At 39.0% G+C, this 20,197-nt stretch overlaps 1 protein-coding gene across 2 annotated transcripts in view; it reads left to right on the top strand.

The window, feature by feature from the left end:
• The window catches only part of LOC128691686 (uncharacterized), a 117,112-nt gene that overhangs the window by 5,189 nt on the left and 91,726 nt on the right, over positions 1-20,197 (top strand). The window contains exons 1-5 of one of the 2 annotated variants that reach the window (XM_070088722.1): positions 2,081-2,121; positions 7,214-7,289; positions 8,035-8,117; positions 8,722-8,846; positions 11,710-11,777. In XM_070088722.1, the coding sequence (XP_069944823.1) occupies positions 8,035-8,117; positions 8,722-8,846; positions 11,710-11,777 (276 nt within the window). In that variant the 5' untranslated portion in view covers positions 2,081-2,121; positions 7,214-7,289. Of the gene's footprint in view, positions 1-2,080; positions 2,122-7,213; positions 7,290-8,034; positions 8,118-8,721; positions 8,847-11,709; positions 11,778-20,197 lie in introns of those variants that run through there. The other variant, XM_070088721.1, reaches the window with a different exon arrangement.

The raw sequence follows: 20,197 nt of genomic DNA, 5'->3' as shown, positions 1-20,197 counted from the left end.
TCATCTCATCCCAGAATCTCATGCATATGCAGACGACTGTACACTGACATTCACTTATCCAAGAGAAGAAATGCCAGCTGCTCTATGCTGCATCAATCACCAGCTAAGAGCTATATCAGCTTGGGGAAATAGATGGCAAGCAATATTTGCACCTGAGAAAACACAAATGATGATCTCTAGGCACCATGATGGTAATGCTGGTGCATTAGTAAGGATGAATGGGAGGTTGTTGGCACCTGGGGAAGAAGTTGATAACCTTGGGGTGAAATTTGACTATAAACTGACCATGAAAAACCACGTTGTAAATCTTGCAAACAAGGCAGCCAGGAGCTTACAGCACTTTGCTGTATCTCGCATGTGCTTGACAGCAGGGGTTGCAAGATTTTGTATGAGGCACAAGTATGATCATACTTTGAGTATGCTCCGCTTTCTTGGTTCGCCTGCCCCCCTTCTCATCTGTGACTGCTTGACAGAGTAGAGAACAGAGCAAGACGTCTCATCTCTCGCCTGGACCAATCCTGGATAGATCTGTCATTTCAGCAGAGCCTTCAACACAGGAGGGATGTGGGTGGCCTTACTGTTATGTACAAGGCCAATATTGTCAAAAGTACCACACTTGGATCCACTTCGAGGACAGCATGAAGCAAGCTTCTATACCACAAGACGGACAGAAAGCAGCAACTTCACTCTGGCTGTACCCTTCTCCAGAACATCACTTCACCTGAGATCATTTATCCCCAGGATGACTAGTATGGAACACATTCGTACAGCATTATGATGTCAACGAGATAAAGTCAGTTGATCAGATGAAAATGCTGGCCCACAGATGGCTCCAACTTCATCCTGTTCCCTACTTGTATGTTTCATAACAATAAAAATGCTTTCAAATGAGCTGATGTAGATAACAGCTCTTAGCTTGTCATTAAAGTTAGGAATCATTAACCTGTAAATAGCTTGTCAATAAAGCTAGGGATCCTTAACCTAACCTTGCCAAACCCTGTGTAAAGAGAGTGAGAGAGAGAGAGAGAGAGAGAGAGAGAGAGAGAGAGAGAGAGAGAGAGAGAGAGAGAGAGAGAGTGAGTGTGTGTGTGTGTGTGTGTGTGTGTGTGTACTCACCTAGTTGAGGTTGCGGGGGTCGATTCCGAGCTCCTGGCCCCGTGTGTGTGTGTGTGTGTGTGTGTGTGTGTGTGTGTGTGTGAGTGTTAGTTACCATTTTGTCCTAGGCACATGTCAATTAGACACTAGGCCTGTTGTATATAAGTGTGTGTGTGTGTGTGTGTGTGTGTGTGTGTGTGTGTGTGTGTGTGTGTGTGTGTGTGTGTGTATGTGTGTGTGAATGCATGAATGAATGAATGAATGAATGAGTACGTAAGAGAGGACAGGTGCAGAGTTTTGTAAACAAACCAGGCGTATGCGTCTGGTTAGTGTACAAGTTACATTGTGTACAAATTGTCTCCACGCTGATACAGTAGAATAAATAAAGAGCAACACTCCCTCACTCATGTAACACCATTTTTAGAAGAAATGATGCTCTGAGTGAAGGCATACGAAAGGAATAATTTTCTAGTTACCCCCAGTAACACATTTTCTCTTATGTTGGACTAGAGAAAACGTTTTTCTTGCCGTCACTCATACAAGTCGTGTGTTTCCCACATCTCATATTTATGTTAATTTATTCTACTGTGGAGTGTATTTATCATGTCTATATGTTACGTATCATGTTTATTATATAATTTTGAAAAAAATTATCATTAATGGATTAATGAAAATGCGTATAGTATTAACATTACGACATTTAATGAGAATTATTATTATTATTATTATTATTATTATTATTATTATTATTATTATTATTATCATTATCATTACTAATATGGCATCTCAAGACACTCTTATTGATTTTAATGTGTACCTGCTCACCAGCACAGAGTGTAAATTTATTTAGGTACAGGTATACATTAGTATAATTATCAGAATATACGTATATAAAATATGAAATAACTTTTAAAAACACTTGAAATTTTGGAGTTTTCAGACGTAATGGAGAGATGTGGTGCTCACGGAGCTCACAGGGAATGTAAACAAACAGGGTGGGGCGGGGTGACCGTAATAGAAAGTCAGGTTAGCGGAACGTCGTAAAGTGAAGCGGGGCCCCACTGTACAGTACACTACTGTATGAATCTTAGTCCTGGCTTCGTCTCTGTAGATGCCTTCCTCTCCCACTACATTATAAAATGCTCCAAACTTCAGAACATCCGTGACTTAACCTGATTCCTCATTTTTTCTTCTTCTCCCTCTTTCTTCTGTCGCGTGTCTCTGTTCCTTCATTATTTCATCACTTCCCCTTCCCCCCACCTCTGTGCACTTGCTCTCCCTCTGTGGGCACCTAGCTCCCTTGCAGTGCCCCCCTTTCTTTGTATTTGACTGGCTCCTCCTCCTTAATTTCCCACTACTACCACTACTACTACTTTACTACTACTTCTACTTCTACTTCTACTACTACTACTACTACTACTACTACTACTACTACTACTACTACTACTACTACTACTACCACTACTACCACCACTACCACTACTACTACTACTACTACTACTACTACTACTACTACTACTACTACTACTACTACTACTACTACTACTACTACTACTACTACTACTACTACTACTACCACCACCACCACCACCACCACTACCTCTTCCTGCCTATATATAGCCGTCCTGCTCCACTTCTGGTTAGTGTGACTTTGTAAATGGTCCAAGTCGGACCGAAACATCATTGTAAGCTCCTCTCTTCTATGTGCGGGTTATTTGTGTATCGTTCCAGTCACGGTATTGTGCCTTTTTTTGTTATTTAGTACTGTATAAACATTTAAAAATATACTAAAAATGTTATAAATGGTGCATGGGTGACATTAAAGCAGTATTTATTATTTATTTATTTATTTATTTATTTATTTCCAATTTGTGCACACATACAGAGGTACAAAAAAAATACAGATAAGAGCAGTATGCCAAAGCCACTTATACTATGCATAGCATTACGGGCTGGCTTGCTGTATAGCCCTTGTGGCTTAGCGCTTCTTTTTGATTATAATAATAATACGGGCTGGCTTAAAATTAACTTAAGATTAACTAAGCAATGATTATTATTATTATTATAATCAAAAAGAAGCGCTAAGCCACAAGGACTATACAGCGCTGCTACTAAGCAATGATGAAATCAGTGATAAAACATTAATGTAAACAGATAACTATAAAGCACAAGTGAGTATTACAAAGACAGGTCATATGGTTGCATTCAGTTAGGTAGTGATTCTGTTAGGTAGTGTATTTAAAAAATAATAAAGTTAGATTGGGTTTTAGGTTTAACATTTATGTGATATAATTGTGAGAAACATTTAAGATATACAATTTATAATGTTCAGTTATTCAGTATTTATTTGGTTTTGGGTGAGTAAGTAATCTTTGAGAAGAGACTTGAATTTATAAACAGGTTGTGTTTCTTTTATATTTACAGGTAATGAATTCCAGATTTTAGGGCCTTTTATGTGCATTGAGTTTTTGCATAGTGTGAGATGGACACGAGGAACATCAAAGAGTGATCTGTGCCTTGTGTTATGGTCATGTGTTCTGTTGAGGTTGGCAAGGAGATGTTTGAGGGGAGGGTTAATATCAGAGTTAAGTGTTCTATGTATGTAATAGGTGCAGTAATAAGTATGGATGTTTTGTATGGTGAGTAGGTTTAGTGTATTGAATATTGGTGGAGTGTGCTGCCTGTAGTGAGAATTTGTTATCATTCTAACTGCAGCCTTTTGTTGGGTAATTAGTGGTCTGAGATGGTTAATTGTTGTTGAGCCCCATGCACAAATTCCATAGGTGAGATAGGGGTAAATAAGAGAGTGATATAGGGCCAGGAGGGCTGACTGTGGAACATAGTACCGTATCTTCGATAGTATGCCTACAGTCTTGGAAATTTTCTTAGAAATTTGATGTATATGTGTATGAAATTTGAGTCTATTATCAAGGTGGATTCCTAAGAATTTTCCCTCTGTTAGTTTTGTGATAGGTGATCCATTTATCATTATGTTAAGAGGGACATCTGTAGCTCTGTTACCAAACTGAATGAAGTAGGTTTTGTCAATGTTTAGTGTAAGTTTGTTAGTCCTCATCCAGGTAGATATTTTCTGTAATTCGGTATTTACAGTATTGGCTAGCGTGACTGGGCTCGGGTGAGAGAAGACGTATGTAGTGTCATCTGCAAATAGTGTGGGTTTGAGTAATTGCGAAGCATTTGGAAGGTCATTTATGTATAGGAGAAAGAGAAGAGGGCCAAGGACACTTCCCTGTGGGACACCAACTGTAATTGGTTGTGCAGAAGAGTTTGCCCCATTTGCGTACACATATTGGCTTCTGTTGCTGAGGTAAGACTTGAGGTAGTTGAGGGAGTGCCCTCTTATACCATAGTGTGACAATTTTACGTGGAGCAAGTCATGGTCAACTGTATCAAAAGCTTTACGTAAGTCAATGAAGATCCCCAGTGGGACTTCTTTTTTCTCTATTGCAGTGTATATATGTTCTAGCATGTGTATAATAGCATCATTAGTATTTTTATTAGGCCTGAATCCAAATTGGCAGGGGTTGAGTATGTTTTGGGAGATAAGGTAGGAGTAGATTCGTTTATGAATTAATTTTTCGAAGATTTTTGAGAGAGGGTGTAAGTTGGATATTGGCCTATAGTTATTCAACTCTGTTTGGTCTCCTCCTTTGTGGATCGGGGTGACCCTTGCTATTTTGAATACTGTAGGGAAGGTGGAGGATTCAATGGATTTGTTAAAGTATCAAAGATGGTTGACATAAACTCGGCACCATTATAGTATGCTCCTCGTTTAGCGACAAATTTGTTTAGCAACGCAGTATTAGAAACGGAACTCCATCGTTAAGTGAGGAGAGGCTTACTGTATTCATTTAATTTCTAAAGGTCTTACTGGACATGAGATACGAAGTATGGCTGTATGACTTCATTCCTCTGAAGCAAGACCCGGTTTTTATTCACTAAAAAGTACTAAACCCATTGGAGTCATAGAATATTAACATTTTGACAAATGAAGAAATAACTTACTGGGCTTTTCATCCATGAACTGTGTTAGGGAAACAGTAGTCCCCACAGAGTTCACCCACCTGGTAAAAGGTGACTCAGCTTTTGGGGAGGGGAGGGGGAAAATTAACCTGGCTGAAATTTGCTTCTACAATAACAATGGAATCCAACCCTATAATTTTCTTGTAGCATGAGCAGAGGAATATTGGCTTATGTCTATACAACCAAATTATAATTTCCCAAAAACAAAATAGTCCATAATGTTTATATACAATATCTCCTGAAGTCTGCCTGTTTGTTGTCAAAGGAAATTTTAAATAGTAAGGATCATTGTAGTACAGTGTTGTAAGCTTATTATCGTAATAGCCAATTCCCTATCTGCCTAGAGTTAACCTAGGCCTAGGGTGTGTTCCAAGGCTTAATTTCCCTGTGGCCCGGTCCCAGACCAAGCCTTCCAGTGGATGACATGACTGGGTTGTTGGTGCTGGCTGCACAAAGGCCAGCATGAGCACCACAGCCTGTCTGATCAGGCACCGACTTGAGAAACTCGTCCAGTTCCTTCTTGAAGATAGCCAGATGTCTATCCTCCTTATGTATGAAGGGAGAACATTGACAAGTCTTGGTCCCTTCACACTTATTGAGTTTCTTCCTTATTGTACTCATTGCAACCCTGCTTTTCATTGGGGGTACTGTATTTTGCACCATCTGCCAAGCGTCTCACTTTTATGGGGAATGTACTATTACAGGTCTCCCTCCACATTAACGAGTTCCACTTTCGCAGGCTTTGAACATTCGCGAATGCCCAGCCTCCCAATCATATTTAAAATATTTCATTACATATGTTAGGAATTGTGGTGGTGGCAGAGTTTGTTTGGAGATAGAACAAGATAGTCCTTCAATATGACACTAATATCAACTCTATGGCCTACATATCTATCACAATTCATCTAATATGACATAATAAAGAATATTAATAACATAGAAACATAACATATACCCTAGAATGAATAAATATGTCATTAAGTATGTCACGAGTGTTGTTGCGTTGTTGTTGTTGGGTATATAAGGGCCACTGAGAGCATAAGCCTTACATAGTGGTGGTGGAGGGAGGCGACAGCAGAGGCAGTAGAGACAGCGGTGTTGTCAGTTGCCCTATATAACTCAAACAACTTTGGAGGAGTTAGGTTTGTGCTGTCCTTTTTCTGTCGATTAATCGCTGAACTTACTTGCTACACTGTTAATGCTACACTTTATCGCTAGCTGGCGCTATAGCCTTTATTGACTCGTGCTGCTTTAGAATCATATATATCGTAGAATCACTGAAGAAGGCACATTCTCCCCTACAGTATTTCCCTACAGTATATTGGGGCACCAAACATTCGCGATTTTTCAACATTTGCGAGGCTTTTGATTCCCTAACCCTCACGAATGTTGAGAGAGACCTGTACTTGTTTAATCATGTGCTGGCTATTCATTGTTGCCTGCCCCCCAAAATTGCCTCAAATACCAGTCTTCATAAGTTTTATCAGTACAGCCTCTCCCCACTTTGCGACGTACATATTCACTGACGAGTCAGGCTTATGATGGGCACTCTGACCAGTATGCATACCTAAATAATGTATATCAGACCTGATTTCCTCTATTCTCTTTATTACAATGTACAGTACACTACTGTAGAAACATTTAAAAATATACTAAAAATGTTACAAATGGTGCAAGGGTGACATTAAAGCAATATCAGAGATGGTTGACATAAACCCACTATCATTACAGTATGCTCCTCGTTTAGCAACGAATTCATTTATTGGCACGGTATTAGGAGTGGAACTCCGTCGTTAAGTGAGGAGAGGCTGTATCATTAAAATGTGCTTTGGTGACTGCTAACAAAATGTAGTACAGTATTTTACAATATTATGCTCTGTGTACAGGATCTGGTAATTAAAATATAATTTACAGTAAAGCATTAATATTTATGTATAAATTATGCCCGGCATTGTCTTCAAATAATTTTTTGTTTATTGGATACTAATGTATAATTCAGAAAAAATGCTTAACCCACAGGAGTCATTCTGCACTAAGATTCTAATGTGATGTTCCTATTTTTCTTCATTTGCAGAGATTTATTACCGAAAGATTATTTTGAAAAGTATTATCATAATGGCTCTCAATATGTTCACCGCCCAGATCCAGAGGTAAGATATTCTCACTTTATGTTTGAATATGGAGTATGTGGAATGGCAATAAATAGTTCGATTAATAGTAAATATGGAATTAAGATTAATTTTCCAACTTGATTTAACCTAAAACAGATTGCAGATGTGAAGTGAATTTTGTGCATGCATTCTCAGTAATAATTTTGAGACTACAGTTGTATTTAAAACCTCATAAAATGAGGAATACAGATGTTATTTATATTGCATTGAAGGTAAGTATCAGTGAATAACAATATTAGGTACATCATACACTGTAGGTGATTGTGGTGAGAATAATTTCATTAAACAAGTGGTTGGCTACCTTTTATTTTGCCTTTTTCAATTGATAAAGATCACATTTTATATTATCTTATATAATTATTGTTTGTGTTTATATGGATTGAGGTACTGTAGTTTCTTAAATACAGTATAACCATACCCTATTTTTTTATTTATTTTTTTTTTCAAAAAACCTAATTGGTTCACAAATTTTCAGCTGAATGTGAGTACAATACATCTAACTTCTGTGGTAGTAATTGCAGGACCAGTAATAAGATGAACTGTACTATTTGTTCCCTATTTTACTAGTTTTAAATTACAGTATATGTAAGCTGTCACAATAGCACAGGGTTATAAATGAAAAATGAACGGACATGCGTAAAGCTCATCTAGGAAAATGACAAAATTCGGCCACAGGAATGATGACACTGGAATCAATAACAAATAATGTAACAATGCATTGCAGATGGCTGGTATGTGTCATTATCAGGGAGTAATTCGAGGTCGTCCAGGGTCATGGGCAGCACTGTCCACCTGCCATGGCATCAGGTATAGTAATTCCATGCTCTTTCTAATGTCTATTTTATGTGAATAACTTAACCCTTGTAAATTATTCAGTGCCAAGACACTTGGAGGATTGATCCTTCATCAGTTAATTGTGAGATGAACAATTCTCTTACTACTATATTTTCATATCTTTTACTACCTGTGTCTTATAGTTTGAAGATCGTTGTTACACTTAATGTCAGTAAAACTTTTTTTTTACAGCTACACCTCAAGCAAACTTTGAAGAAAGAATGGTGTCCATGTTTATATACATATCATAATTATACATTACTCATGTAGTACATACATGTATATTGTATATGAAACTATTGCGAGTCATTATTCATTATCCAATTCCTTTCCTTTTCTTTTTAATTCATGTCTAATGAAGTTACAGAAACAGTGCACAGAATATAATGAAGAGACTTCAGAAATACTGTGCAGTGTATTTACGTGTTTTGTTAGAAATTCAATGACAATTACATAGTTGTTATATACATATATATATCTAATTTAAGAGAGAGACTCTCTTTAAGAATTATTTCACCCTTGTGTGTCATGTTTCTTAAGTAACCGTGAATTACATCTGTATTGTTAATTTTACAAGTGGTGTTGTGTTTGATGGCCAAGACATGCATTATGTAGAACGGGTACCAGAAACACCGGTGGCCATCGACAGTCCACATTATATCTTCAAGCACTCCAATATCATCCCGCAAAACTTTTCATGCGGTAAATAACTCTGATTCTTTTCTATTGTATACAGTACTTTTAAATGTTGTAGAGTTACAAAAATGAAGTCATGATTATGCATGTTGTTTTTTACAGTTAGGTCAAGTTAATATAAATTTCATGGTGTTGTGAACAGTGTACTGTATATGCCATCCTTTTAATTTCTACATCTAATTCTTAATTCATTTACTGCTAGAACATTTGCAGTGTTTGCTCTATTATCTGACTTCACTAATAATGTTATGGATGTTTGCATACAAGGGACTTAGTGTAAGATATACTACAATTATATGTTTTTTAAAGCTGTCACACTTGGACATTAAGAAAGTGCCATATTTATAGGGGAAAAAAAAGAGCATCAACAGTCTCATGACAGTTGAAAGATTAACGACTGCTAGACACTTAGAAAAGTTATGAGTAATAAGCTTAAAAAGCTTGAGGGTATTGAAATCCAATGGGAAGATATAATTCAATCTTCTGTAATTTTTTTTTTTTTATTTTTTTTTATTATCACACCGGCCGATTCCCACCAAGGCAGGGTGGCCCGAAAAAGAAAAACTTTCACCATCATTCACTCCATCACTGTCTTGCCAGAAGGGTGCTTTACACTACAGTTTTTAAACTGCAACATTAACACCCCTCCTTCAGAGTGCAGGCACTGTACTTCTGTAATGTATAAATAAAAGATTGGGGAGTAATAGTAGAATGTGTGGAAGAGTATGTATAGTTGGTAGGGAGGAGTATTATTTGTATTATTTTGTAGACTAGGATGTGGAATAAGAAGAATAAATACTGATGTATAAAGATATCAGAAGAGGATACCATGCTGTATAATAATTCAATATAGTAAAGCTGGTGAAAAATTAAGTGTAGTGTTTTAAGTTTGGGCTAGTGAAGAGAAATGATGCATAACTATACAATATGTATAAAGGAAAGATACACAAATGAGGGAAAGAGACAAGGGAAACTGAAAGAGGGTATGATAAGAGATTTCATGAATTTACTGATTATTATTACAGTATTACCAACTCTGAAACGATGAAAAAACAGGTGATTGCATATACCTTTTATAAGAAAAAAAAAAGAAAGCATTCCTATATATATGGATTTTCCTTACATTTTATTATAATAGTAATAATGATGATAATAATAATCCTCCATGGGGAAGTGGAAAAGAATCCTTCCTGTGTAAGCCATGCATGTCATAAGAGGAGGCTAAATTGCCATGAGCAAAGGGACTAGTAACCTCTTCTCCTGTATAAATTACTAAATGTAAAAAGAAAAACTTTTGTTTGTCTTTTCATGTCGCCCTGTCTCGGTGGGAGATGGCCAGTACATTGAAAAAAAATTCTTAGTTGTAATATTATTATTATCTTTATTATTATTATTATTATTATTATTATTAATATTATTATTATTATATACAGTGGACCCTCAACCAACGATGGCATCGACTAACAACAAAATTGGGTAACGATGCATTTTTGCGTAAAAATATTGGCCCGACCAATGATGAAAAACTCGGGTAGGACATTCGTCCCAAACGCGTCCGCCTGTCCGTCCAGCCTGAGCGCCTCAGCTGCCCTGCCTTCAGCTAGTGTGCCATTATTTACAAGCCAGGATGGATGGTTCCACAAATACATTTGATACATTTTGTATTATTCCATTGTTTTTAGTGCTTGTAACTGCTAAATAAGCCACCATGGATCCAAAGAAAGCTTCTAGTGCCAACCCTGTGGTAAAAAGAGTGAGAAATACTATCGAAATACTATCGTACCACCGTCAGCTGCTGCTGTACCACGGTCAGCTGCTGCTGCACCACCATCAGCTGCTGCTGCTGCACCACCATCAGCTGTACTACTTGAAGATGTGGAGAGACTGTTGTTGGTGTGGCTTAACGAGAAACAGTTACCGAGAAACAATTAACCCCGGAGAGTTAGCTTAACGAGAAACAGTTACAGAGAAACAATTAACCCCGGAGAGTTAGCCACCCAGGATAACCCAAGAAAGTCAGCGCATCATCGAGGACTGTCTAACTTATTTCCATTGAGGTCCTTAATCTTGTCCCCCAGGATGCAACCCACACAAGTCGACTAACACCCAGGTGAACAGGAAAAAATGCTTGGAACTAGTGCTCATATTGGTGAATTTAAGGCCAGCAAAGGTTGGTTTGAGAGATTTAAGAATCATAGTGGCATACACAGTGTGATAAGGCATGGCAAAGCTGAAAAATTCCAACCTAAACAAGTGTTCAGTTGTGACAAAACAGGCCTGTTCTGGAAGAAAAATGCCAGACAGGACCTACGTTACTCAGGAGGAAAAGGCACTCCCAGGACACAAGCCTATGAAAGACAGGCTAACTCTCATGTTTTGTTGTAATGCTAGTGGGGATTGCAAAGTGAAGCTTTTACTCATGTATCACTCTGAAAATCCCAGAGTGTTCAAGAAAAACAATGTCTCATCACTCATCAATACTCTTCAATAAAGGTAAGTGTCATTTTAGTATTTATGTATTTATTGTGCATGTCTCATTGTTTTCTTTGTTGGGAAATGTATATTTCATGTAAAAAAAAAATATTTTTTTAAATAAATTTGGCTGTCTGGAACGGATTAATTGGATTTCCATTATTTCTTATGCGGAAAATTAATTCGGCTACCAATAAATTCGGTTAAGGACAAGCTCTCTGGAACGGATTAAAATTGTTGGTCGAGGGTCCACTGTAGTGTATTATTGTTTCTATAAAAATGCTAAACTGTATTAAAATTGCATCTTGGCAGACTTAGCATTAATTACTTTCCAGTGACTATACATATGGCAGAGGTGAATATTTTTACACTATGTTCAACACTTACTTTTTTCCAGGCTACTCAGGGAAACCTCACCCCGTTCGGGATCTATTTCATGATGAAAACTTCACCAGATTGCTCAGAGTAAGTAGCTTCAATATTTCAGTTTATTTGCTATAGAAATTTTATTAAAAAAAAAAAGTACAGATTTGGAGTTAAGTAATTGAATATAGTGCATGCAACTAGCACCGACAGCCTGACTGATCAGACCATCAATCAGGAGACTTTGGCTGGAATGGAATTGAACCCCAGAATTGTATACAGTAAATTATAGGTAACTGTACCCCATATTTATATCATGTAAATTTTAGTTATATACATTAATTTAATGCATTACTTTTGGATCACGCTGCCTTGGTGGGAGATGGCTGATGTGTGAAAAAAAAATTGAAAAATGAACAGTTCACTTTCAACATACTATTATAGGTGAAATATGGAAAGTTTACCTGAAGGTAATTTCTGTAGTTAATGCACCTAGTGCCTGATCCTAGACCAGGCCTCCTGGTTGATAACTGGGTCTGTCAAGTGCACTTTAGTGTATACACCACAGCCCAGCTGACCAAGGGCCTGGGCCCTGGGCCCCCCACACCCACCAGAAGGGCCCCCCCACCAAATGATGAAAAGTATTATGACACACATTATACTGAGAATTGAATAGATCATGACAAGAGAAAATGTATGCAAGAGTTGGAATTGTGGTGGGATTGTCATGTTGAATCATCTGATCGCTCATGTTACGTCATGTGGTTGACATTTTCTCAAATGTTGAAGTCACATTAAGAATGTACCTTGTAGTGATGGTAAGCAATTGCAGTGCAGAACATTCCTTTTCAAAGCTTAAACTTATTGAGAACTGGCTACAAATGAGCGTGAAGCAAGGGCAGCTCGTGAACCTGACATTCATGAGCATAGAATCTGTCATTCTGTGCTTGTTGGATTTTGATGGAGTCATCAGAGACTTTTCCATGAGAAAAGCATGGAATGTACCTGGCTTATAATATTTTATCTGATTGAAGGTAACTGCTCATAAGTCTGTAGATTACTTTTGAGTTACACTTGCCAATGAACCAAAAGGGTGTTAAAATACACTATAAATCCAATTTATTGTTTCATATCTTCAGCTTAGGAGGATGGTATGTATATTGAGAGTGGTGAAAGCTTTCCAAGGAGAAACTTAAAAGTCTTCTAACCATTAGAGTTAAGACCTTCTTAATGCAAGGTGCCCACCACCAAACTGGGCCCCAGGCCCCCTCCACCTAAATCCAGCACTGTTTGTCGAGCTTCTTGCTTTTTTAAGGAGAGATTTTGGTGTGAAGATTTGGAGTCAGCCCCTTTAGAATTTTCCTGGTGTAAATTATAATACAGTGGAACCTTGAGTTTAATCCATTCCATGACCTAGCTCGTAACTCAATTTGCTCGTATATCAAATCAGTTTTCTCATTTAAGTTTTTTGGAATGCCATTAATCAGTTCCAGCGGAATTCCTGCTCTTAGGAGGCAGGACAAAATACATCAATATGATGCTAATATAAATTCTACAGGTTATTTATCTATCATAATTCATCAAATATGACATAATAAACAATATAAATAACATAGAAACATGATATATACTCTAGAATGAATAAAATATGTCATTATGTGATGAGCGGTGGTGGCAGCCATTGCCACTCTTGCACTGACCATATCTTCCCATTCTTCCCCTTCTGAAAATGGAGTGTTTGTGAGGCTAACTGCACTAGATCACTAGTTTCATAAGGAAAACACTGAAAAATGTATTTATAAATAAGAAATATTGTGTTAAAACATAATAGAGAATGTAAAGAAATAAACTGGTTTTATAAAGTGTATGTACACTGGCAGAGGTGGAGGGTGGTGGTGGAGGGTGGTGGTGGAGGGTGGTGGTGGAGGGTGGAGGTGGAGGGTGGAAGTGGAGGGTGGAAGATAGGCTACTTGCTACTACGCTCGTGCTGCCTTGCAAACAACTTGCACACCTCGCTTGTTTATCTATGATTTCATGCGTAATTCCATGGAAATCATCCTCTTTTTCTTCTCAGCACTGTCCTTTGCACTTACTTTCTTAGGACCCATGGTTAGAAAAACAAAATTTGGCCAAATAACTGTAAAAAGTGCTTGCATTTCTTAATAAAAATGCTTCATTTTTTACAGTAATTTGGCCAGATTTTTTTTTCTAACCATGGGTCCTAAGAAAGTAAGTGCAAAGGACAGTGCTGAGAAAAAAAGAGGATGATTTCCATGGAATTACAGCATGAAAGCATAGAGAGATAAGTGAAGTGTGCAGGTTGTGGGTTGAGGGAAAAGCTCGCTCATAACTCGGATGTTGGCTCCTAACTCAGAGATACGAACGACGGCTCGTATTTTGTTGGGACACTCGTAAGTCGAAGTTCCACTGTACGTATATCTTTCTTGCCTATTTTAATCACATCTACATTTTGTCTGTAATAAAAGGGGCTGTTAGAATACAGGTAGAATGTAGGTAGTAGGTTGGTAGACAGCAACCACCCAGGGAAGTACTACCGTCCTGCCAGATGACTGTGAAACAGAAACCTGTAACTGTTTTGCATGATGGTAGGATTGCTGGTTTCTTTTTCTGTCTCATAAACACCCTAGATAACAGGGATATCTTGCTACTCCTACTTACACCTTGGTCACACTTCACAGACACGCACATGCATATATATATATACATACATCTAGGTTTTTCTTCTTTTTCTAAATAGCTCTTGTTCTTCTTTATTTCTTCTATTGTCCATGAGGAAGTGGAAAAGAATCTTTCCTCTGTAAGCCATGCGTGTCGTATGAGGCGACTAAAATGCCGGGAGCAATGGGCTAGTAACCCCTTCTCCTGTAGACATTTACTAAAAAAGAGAAGAAGAAAAACTTTATAAAACTGGGATGCTTGAATGTGCGTGGATGTAGTGCGGATGACAAGAAACATATGATTGCTGATGTTATTAATGAAAAGAAGTTGGATGTCCTGGCCCTAAGCGAAACAAAGCTGAAGGGGGTAGGGGAGTTTCGTTGGGGGGGAAATAAATGGGATTAAATCTGGAGTATCTGAGAGAGTTAGAGCAAAGGAAGGGGTAGCAGTAATGTTGAAGGATCAGTTATGGAAGGAGAAAAGAGAATATGAATGTGTAAATTCAAGAATTATGTGGATTAAAGTAAAGGTTGGATGCGAAAAGTGGGTCATAATAAGCGTGTATGCGCCTGGAGAAGAGAGGAATGCAGAGGAGAGAGAGAGATTTTGGGAGATGTTAAGTGAATGTATAGGAGCCTTTGAACCAAGTGAGAGAGTAATTGTGGTAGGGGACCTGAATGCTAAAGTAGGAGAAACTTTTAGAGAGGGTGTGGTAGGTAAGTTTGGGGTGCCAGGTGTAAATGATAATGGGAGCCCTTTGATTGAACTTTGTATAGAAAGGGGTTTAGTTATAGGTAATACATATTTTAAGAAAAAGAGGATAAATAAGTATACAAGATATGATGTAGGGCGAAATGACAGTAGTTTGTTGGATTATGTATTGGTAGATAAAAGACTGTTGAGTAGACTTCAGGATGTACATGTTTATAGAGGGGCCACAGATATATCAGATCACTTTCTAGTTGTAGCTACACTGAGAGTAAAAGGTAGATGGGATACAAGGAGAATAGAAGCATCAGGGAAGAGAGAGGTGAAGGTTTAGAAACTAAAAGAGGAGGCAGTTAGGGTAAGATATAAACAGCTATTGGAGGATAGATGGGCTAATGAGAGCATAGGCAATGGGGTAGGTTTAAAAATGTAGTGTTAGAGTGTTCAGCAGAAGTTTGTGGTTACAGGAAAGTGGGTGCGGGAGGGAAGAGGAGCGATTGGTGGAATGATGATGTAAAGAGAGTAGTAAGGGAGAAAAAGTTAGCATATGAGAAGTTTTTACAAAGTAGAAGTGATGCAAGGAGGGAAGAGTATATGGAGAAAAAGAGAGAGGTTAAGAGAGTGGTGAAGCAATGTAAAAAGAGAGCAAATGAGAGAGTGGGTGAGATGTTATCAACAAATTTTGTTGAAAATAAGAAAAAGTTTTGGAGTGAGATTAACAAGTTAATGAAGCCTAGAGAACAAATGGATTTGTCAGTTAAAAATAGGAGAGGAGAGTTATTAAATGGAGAGTTAGAGGTATTGGGAAGATGGAGGGAATATTTTGAGGAATTGTTAAATGTTGATGAAGATAGGGAAGCTGTGATTTCGTGTATAGGGCAAGGAGGAATAACATCTTGTAGGAGTGTGGAAGAGCCAGTTGTGAGTGTGGGGGAAGTTCGTGAGGCAGTAGGTAAAATGAAAGGGGGTAAGGCAGCCGGGATTGATGGGATAAAGATAGAAATGTTAAAAGCAGGTGGGGATATAGTTTTGGAGTGGTTGGTGCAATTATTTAATAAATGTATGGAAGAGGGTAAGGTACCTAGGGATTGGCAGAGAGCATGCATAGTTCCTTTGTATAAAGGCAAAGGGGACAAAAGAGAGTGCAAAAATTATAGGGGGATAAGTCTGTTGAGTATACCTGGTAAAGTGTATGGTAGAGTTATTATTGAAAGAATTAAGAGTAAAACGGAGAATAGGATAGCAGATGAACAAGGAGGCTTCAGGAAAGGTAGGGGGTGTGTGGACCAGGTGTTTACAGTGAAGCATATAAGTGAACAGTATTTAGATAAGGCTAAAGAGGTCTTTGTGGCATTTATGGATTTGGAAAAGGCGTATGACAGGGTGGATAGGGGGGCAATGTGGCAGATGTTGCAGGTGTATGGTGTAGGAGGTAGGTTACTGAAAGCAGTGAAGAGTTTTTACGAGGATAGTGAGGCTCAAGTTAGAGTATGTAGGAAAGAGGGAAATTATTTCCCAGTAAAAGTAGGCCTTAGACAAGGATGTGTGATGTCACCGTGGTTGTTTAATATACAGTGGACCCCCGCATAACGATGGCATCACATAGCGATTATTTCGCATACCGCTTACTTTAATCGCAAAATTTTTGCCGCGCATACCGATTAAAAACCCGCTCACCGATTTTCGTCCGAGACGCGTCCAATGTGCGCCCTCAGCCAGCCTCACATGTGCTGCCCGTGCCATTGTTTACCAGCCAGCCTCCGCGCTAACATCCAAGCATACACTCGGAATATTTCGTATTATTACAGTGTTTTCGGTGCTGTTTCTGGAAAATAAGTGACCATGGGCCCCAAGAAAGCTTCTAGTGCCAACCGTACACCAATAAGGGTAAGAATACCCATTGAAATGAAGAAAGAGATCATTGATAAGTATGAAAGTGGAGTGCGTATCGCCGACCTAGTCAAGTTGTACAAGAAACCCCAATCAACCATCGCTACTATTGTGGGCACCAAAAAGACAATCAAGGAAGCTGTTCTTGCCAAAGGTTTAACTGTGTTTTCGAAACAAAGATCGCAAGTGATGGAAGATGTTGAGAGACTCTTATTGGTGTGGATAAATGAAAAACAGCTAGCAGGAGATAGCGTCTCTCAAGCGATCATATGTGAAAAGGCTAGGAAGTTGCATGACGATTTAATTAAAAAAATGCCTGCAACTAGTGATGATGTGAGTGAATTTAAGGCCAGCAAAGGTTGGTTTGAGAGATTTAAGAAGCGTAGTGGCATCCATAGTGTGATAAGGCATGGTGAGGCTGCCAGTTCGGACCACAAAGCGGCTGAAAAATATGTGCAGGAATTCAAGGAGTACATAGAAACTGAAGGACTGAAACCTGAACAAGTGTTTAATTGTGATGAAACAGGCCTGTTCTGGAAGAAAATGCCAAGCAGGACCTACATTACTCAGGAGGAAAAGGCACTCCCAGGACATAAGCCTATGAAAGACAGGCTTACTCTTCTCATGTGTGCCAATGCTACTGGTGATTGCAAAGTGAAGCCTTTATTAGTGTATCACTCTGAAACTCCCAGAGCGTTCAGGCAAAAGAATGTCCTCAAGGATAATTTGTGTGTGCTGTGGAGGGCAAACAGTAAGGCATGGGTCACTAGGGAATTTTTCTATAACTGGTTACACCATGCATTTGCCCCCAATGTGAAAGATTACCTAACTGAAAAGAAATTAGAACTTAAGTGCCTCTTGGTGTTAGACAATGCCCCTGGTCATCCTACAGACGTGGCAGAGCGACTTTATGGGGACATGAGCTTCATTAAGGTGAAGTTTTTGCCTCCTAATACCACTCCTCTCCTGCAGCCCATGGACCAGCAGGTTATTTCCAACTTCAAGAAACTGTACACAAAAGCTCTGTTTGAAAGGTGCTTTGTAATGACCTCAGAAACTCAACTGACTCTAAGAGAGTTTTGGAGAGATCACTTTAATATCCTCAATTGTGTAAACCTTATAGGTAAGGCTTGGGAGGAAGTGACTAAGAGGACCTTGAACTCTGCTTGGAAGAAACTGTGGCCAGAATGTGTAGACAAAAGGGATTTTGAAGGGTTTGAGGCTAACCCTGAGAATCCTGTGCCAGTTGAGGAATCCATTGTGGCATTGGGAAAGTCCTTGGGGTTGGAGGTTAGTGGGGAGGATGTGGAAGAGTTGGTGGAGGAGGACAATGAAGAACTAACCACTGATGAGCTGATAGATCAACTTCAAGAGCAAGAGGCCAGACCTGGGGAAACTGGTTCAGAGGAGGGGAGAGAGAAATTGAAGAAGTTGCCTACTACAAAGATAAAGGAAATCTGTGCAAAGTGGCTTGAAGTGCAAACCTTCATGGATGAAAATCACCCTCACACAGCTATTGCAAGCCGTGTTGGCAACCTGTACACTGACAATGTTGTGAAACACTTTAGGGAAGTGATAAAGGAACGAGAGGTACAGGCCACTATGGACAGATATCTTGTGCGAAAGAAGTCCAGTGACTCTGAAGCTGGCCCTAGTGGCATTAAAAGAAGAAGGGAAGTAACCCCAGAAAAGGACTTGCTACCTCAAGTCCTAATGGAAGGGGATTCCCCTTCTAAACAGTAAGAAGATAATGCTCTCCCCTCCTCCCATCCCATCAATCATCACCAGATCTTCAATAAAAGTAAGTGTCATGTAAGTGTGCATGCCTTTTTCAGTTTGTGTGTATTAAAATTAATATTTCATGTGGTAAAAAAAAATTTTTTTCATACTTTTGGGTGTCTTGCACGGATTAATTTTATTTCCATTATTTCTTATGGGGAAAATTCATTCACATAACGATTATTTCGCATAACAATTACCCCTCTTGCACGGATTAAAATCGTTAACCGGGGGTCCACTGTATTTATAGATGGGGTTGTAAGAGAAGTAAATGCGAGGGTCTTGGCAAGAGGCGTGGAGTTAAAAGATAAAGAATCACACATAAAGTGGGAGTTGTCACAGTTGCTCTTTGCTGATGACACTGTGCTCTTGGGAGATTCTGAAGAGAAGTTGCAGAGATTGGTGGATGAATTTGGTAGGGTGTGCAAAAGAAGAAAATTAAAGGTGAATACAGGTAAGAGTAAGGTTATGAGGATAACAAAAAGATTAGGTGATGAAAGATTGGATATCAGATTGGAGGGAGAGAGTACGGAGGAGGTGTATGTATTCAGATATTTGGGAGTGGACGTGTCAGTGGATGGGTCTATGAAAGATGAGGTGAATCATAGAATTGACGAGGGGAAAAGGGTGAGTGGTGCACTTAGGAGTCTGTGGAGACAAAGAACTTCGTCCTTGGAGGCAAAGAGGAAAATGTATGAGAGTATAGTTTTACCAACACTCTTATATGGGTGTGAAGCATGGGTGATGAATGTTGCAGCGAGGAGAAGGCTGGAGGCAGTGGAGATGTCATGTCTGAGGGCAATGCATGGTGTGAATATAATGCAGAGAATTCGTAGTTTGGAAGTTAGGAGGAGGTGCGGGATTACCAGAACTGTTGTCCAGAGGGCTGAGGAAAGGTTGTTGAGGTGGTTCGGACATGTAGAGAGAATGGAGCGAAACAGAGTGACTTCAAGAGTGTATCAGTCTGTAGTGGAAGGAAGGCGGGGTAGGGGTCGGCCTAGGAAAGGTTGGAGGGAGGGGGTAAAGGAGGTTTTGTGTGCGAGGGGCTTGGACTTCCAGCAGGCATGCGTGAGCATGTTTGATAGGAGTGAATGGAGACAAATGGTTTTTAATACTTGACGTGCTGTTGGAGTGTGAGCAAAGTAACATTTATGAAGGGGTTCAGGGAAACCGGCAGGCCGGACTTGAGTCCTGGAGATGGGAAGTACAGTGCCTGCACTCTGAAGGAGGGATGTTAATGTTGCAGTTTAAAAACTGTAGTGTAAAGCACCCTTCTGGCAAGACAGTGATGGAGTGAATGATGGTGAAAGTTTTTCTTTTTCGGGCCACCCTGCCTTGGTGGGAATCGGCCAGTGTGATAATAAAAATAAATAATAATAGAATACAGTTCAGGAAAACTTCATATTAAAGGACTCATTAATGGATTTTGGTAATTTTGGACAAATGTTGGAAGTATCAGACAAAAT

Source organism: Cherax quadricarinatus, chromosome 26, assembly GCF_038502225.1.
Source record: "Cherax quadricarinatus isolate ZL_2023a chromosome 26, ASM3850222v1, whole genome shotgun sequence".
NCBI classification, from domain to species: domain Eukaryota; kingdom Metazoa; phylum Arthropoda; class Malacostraca; order Decapoda; family Parastacidae; genus Cherax; species Cherax quadricarinatus.
This window is presented reverse-complemented; position numbering and strand designations above follow the sequence as displayed.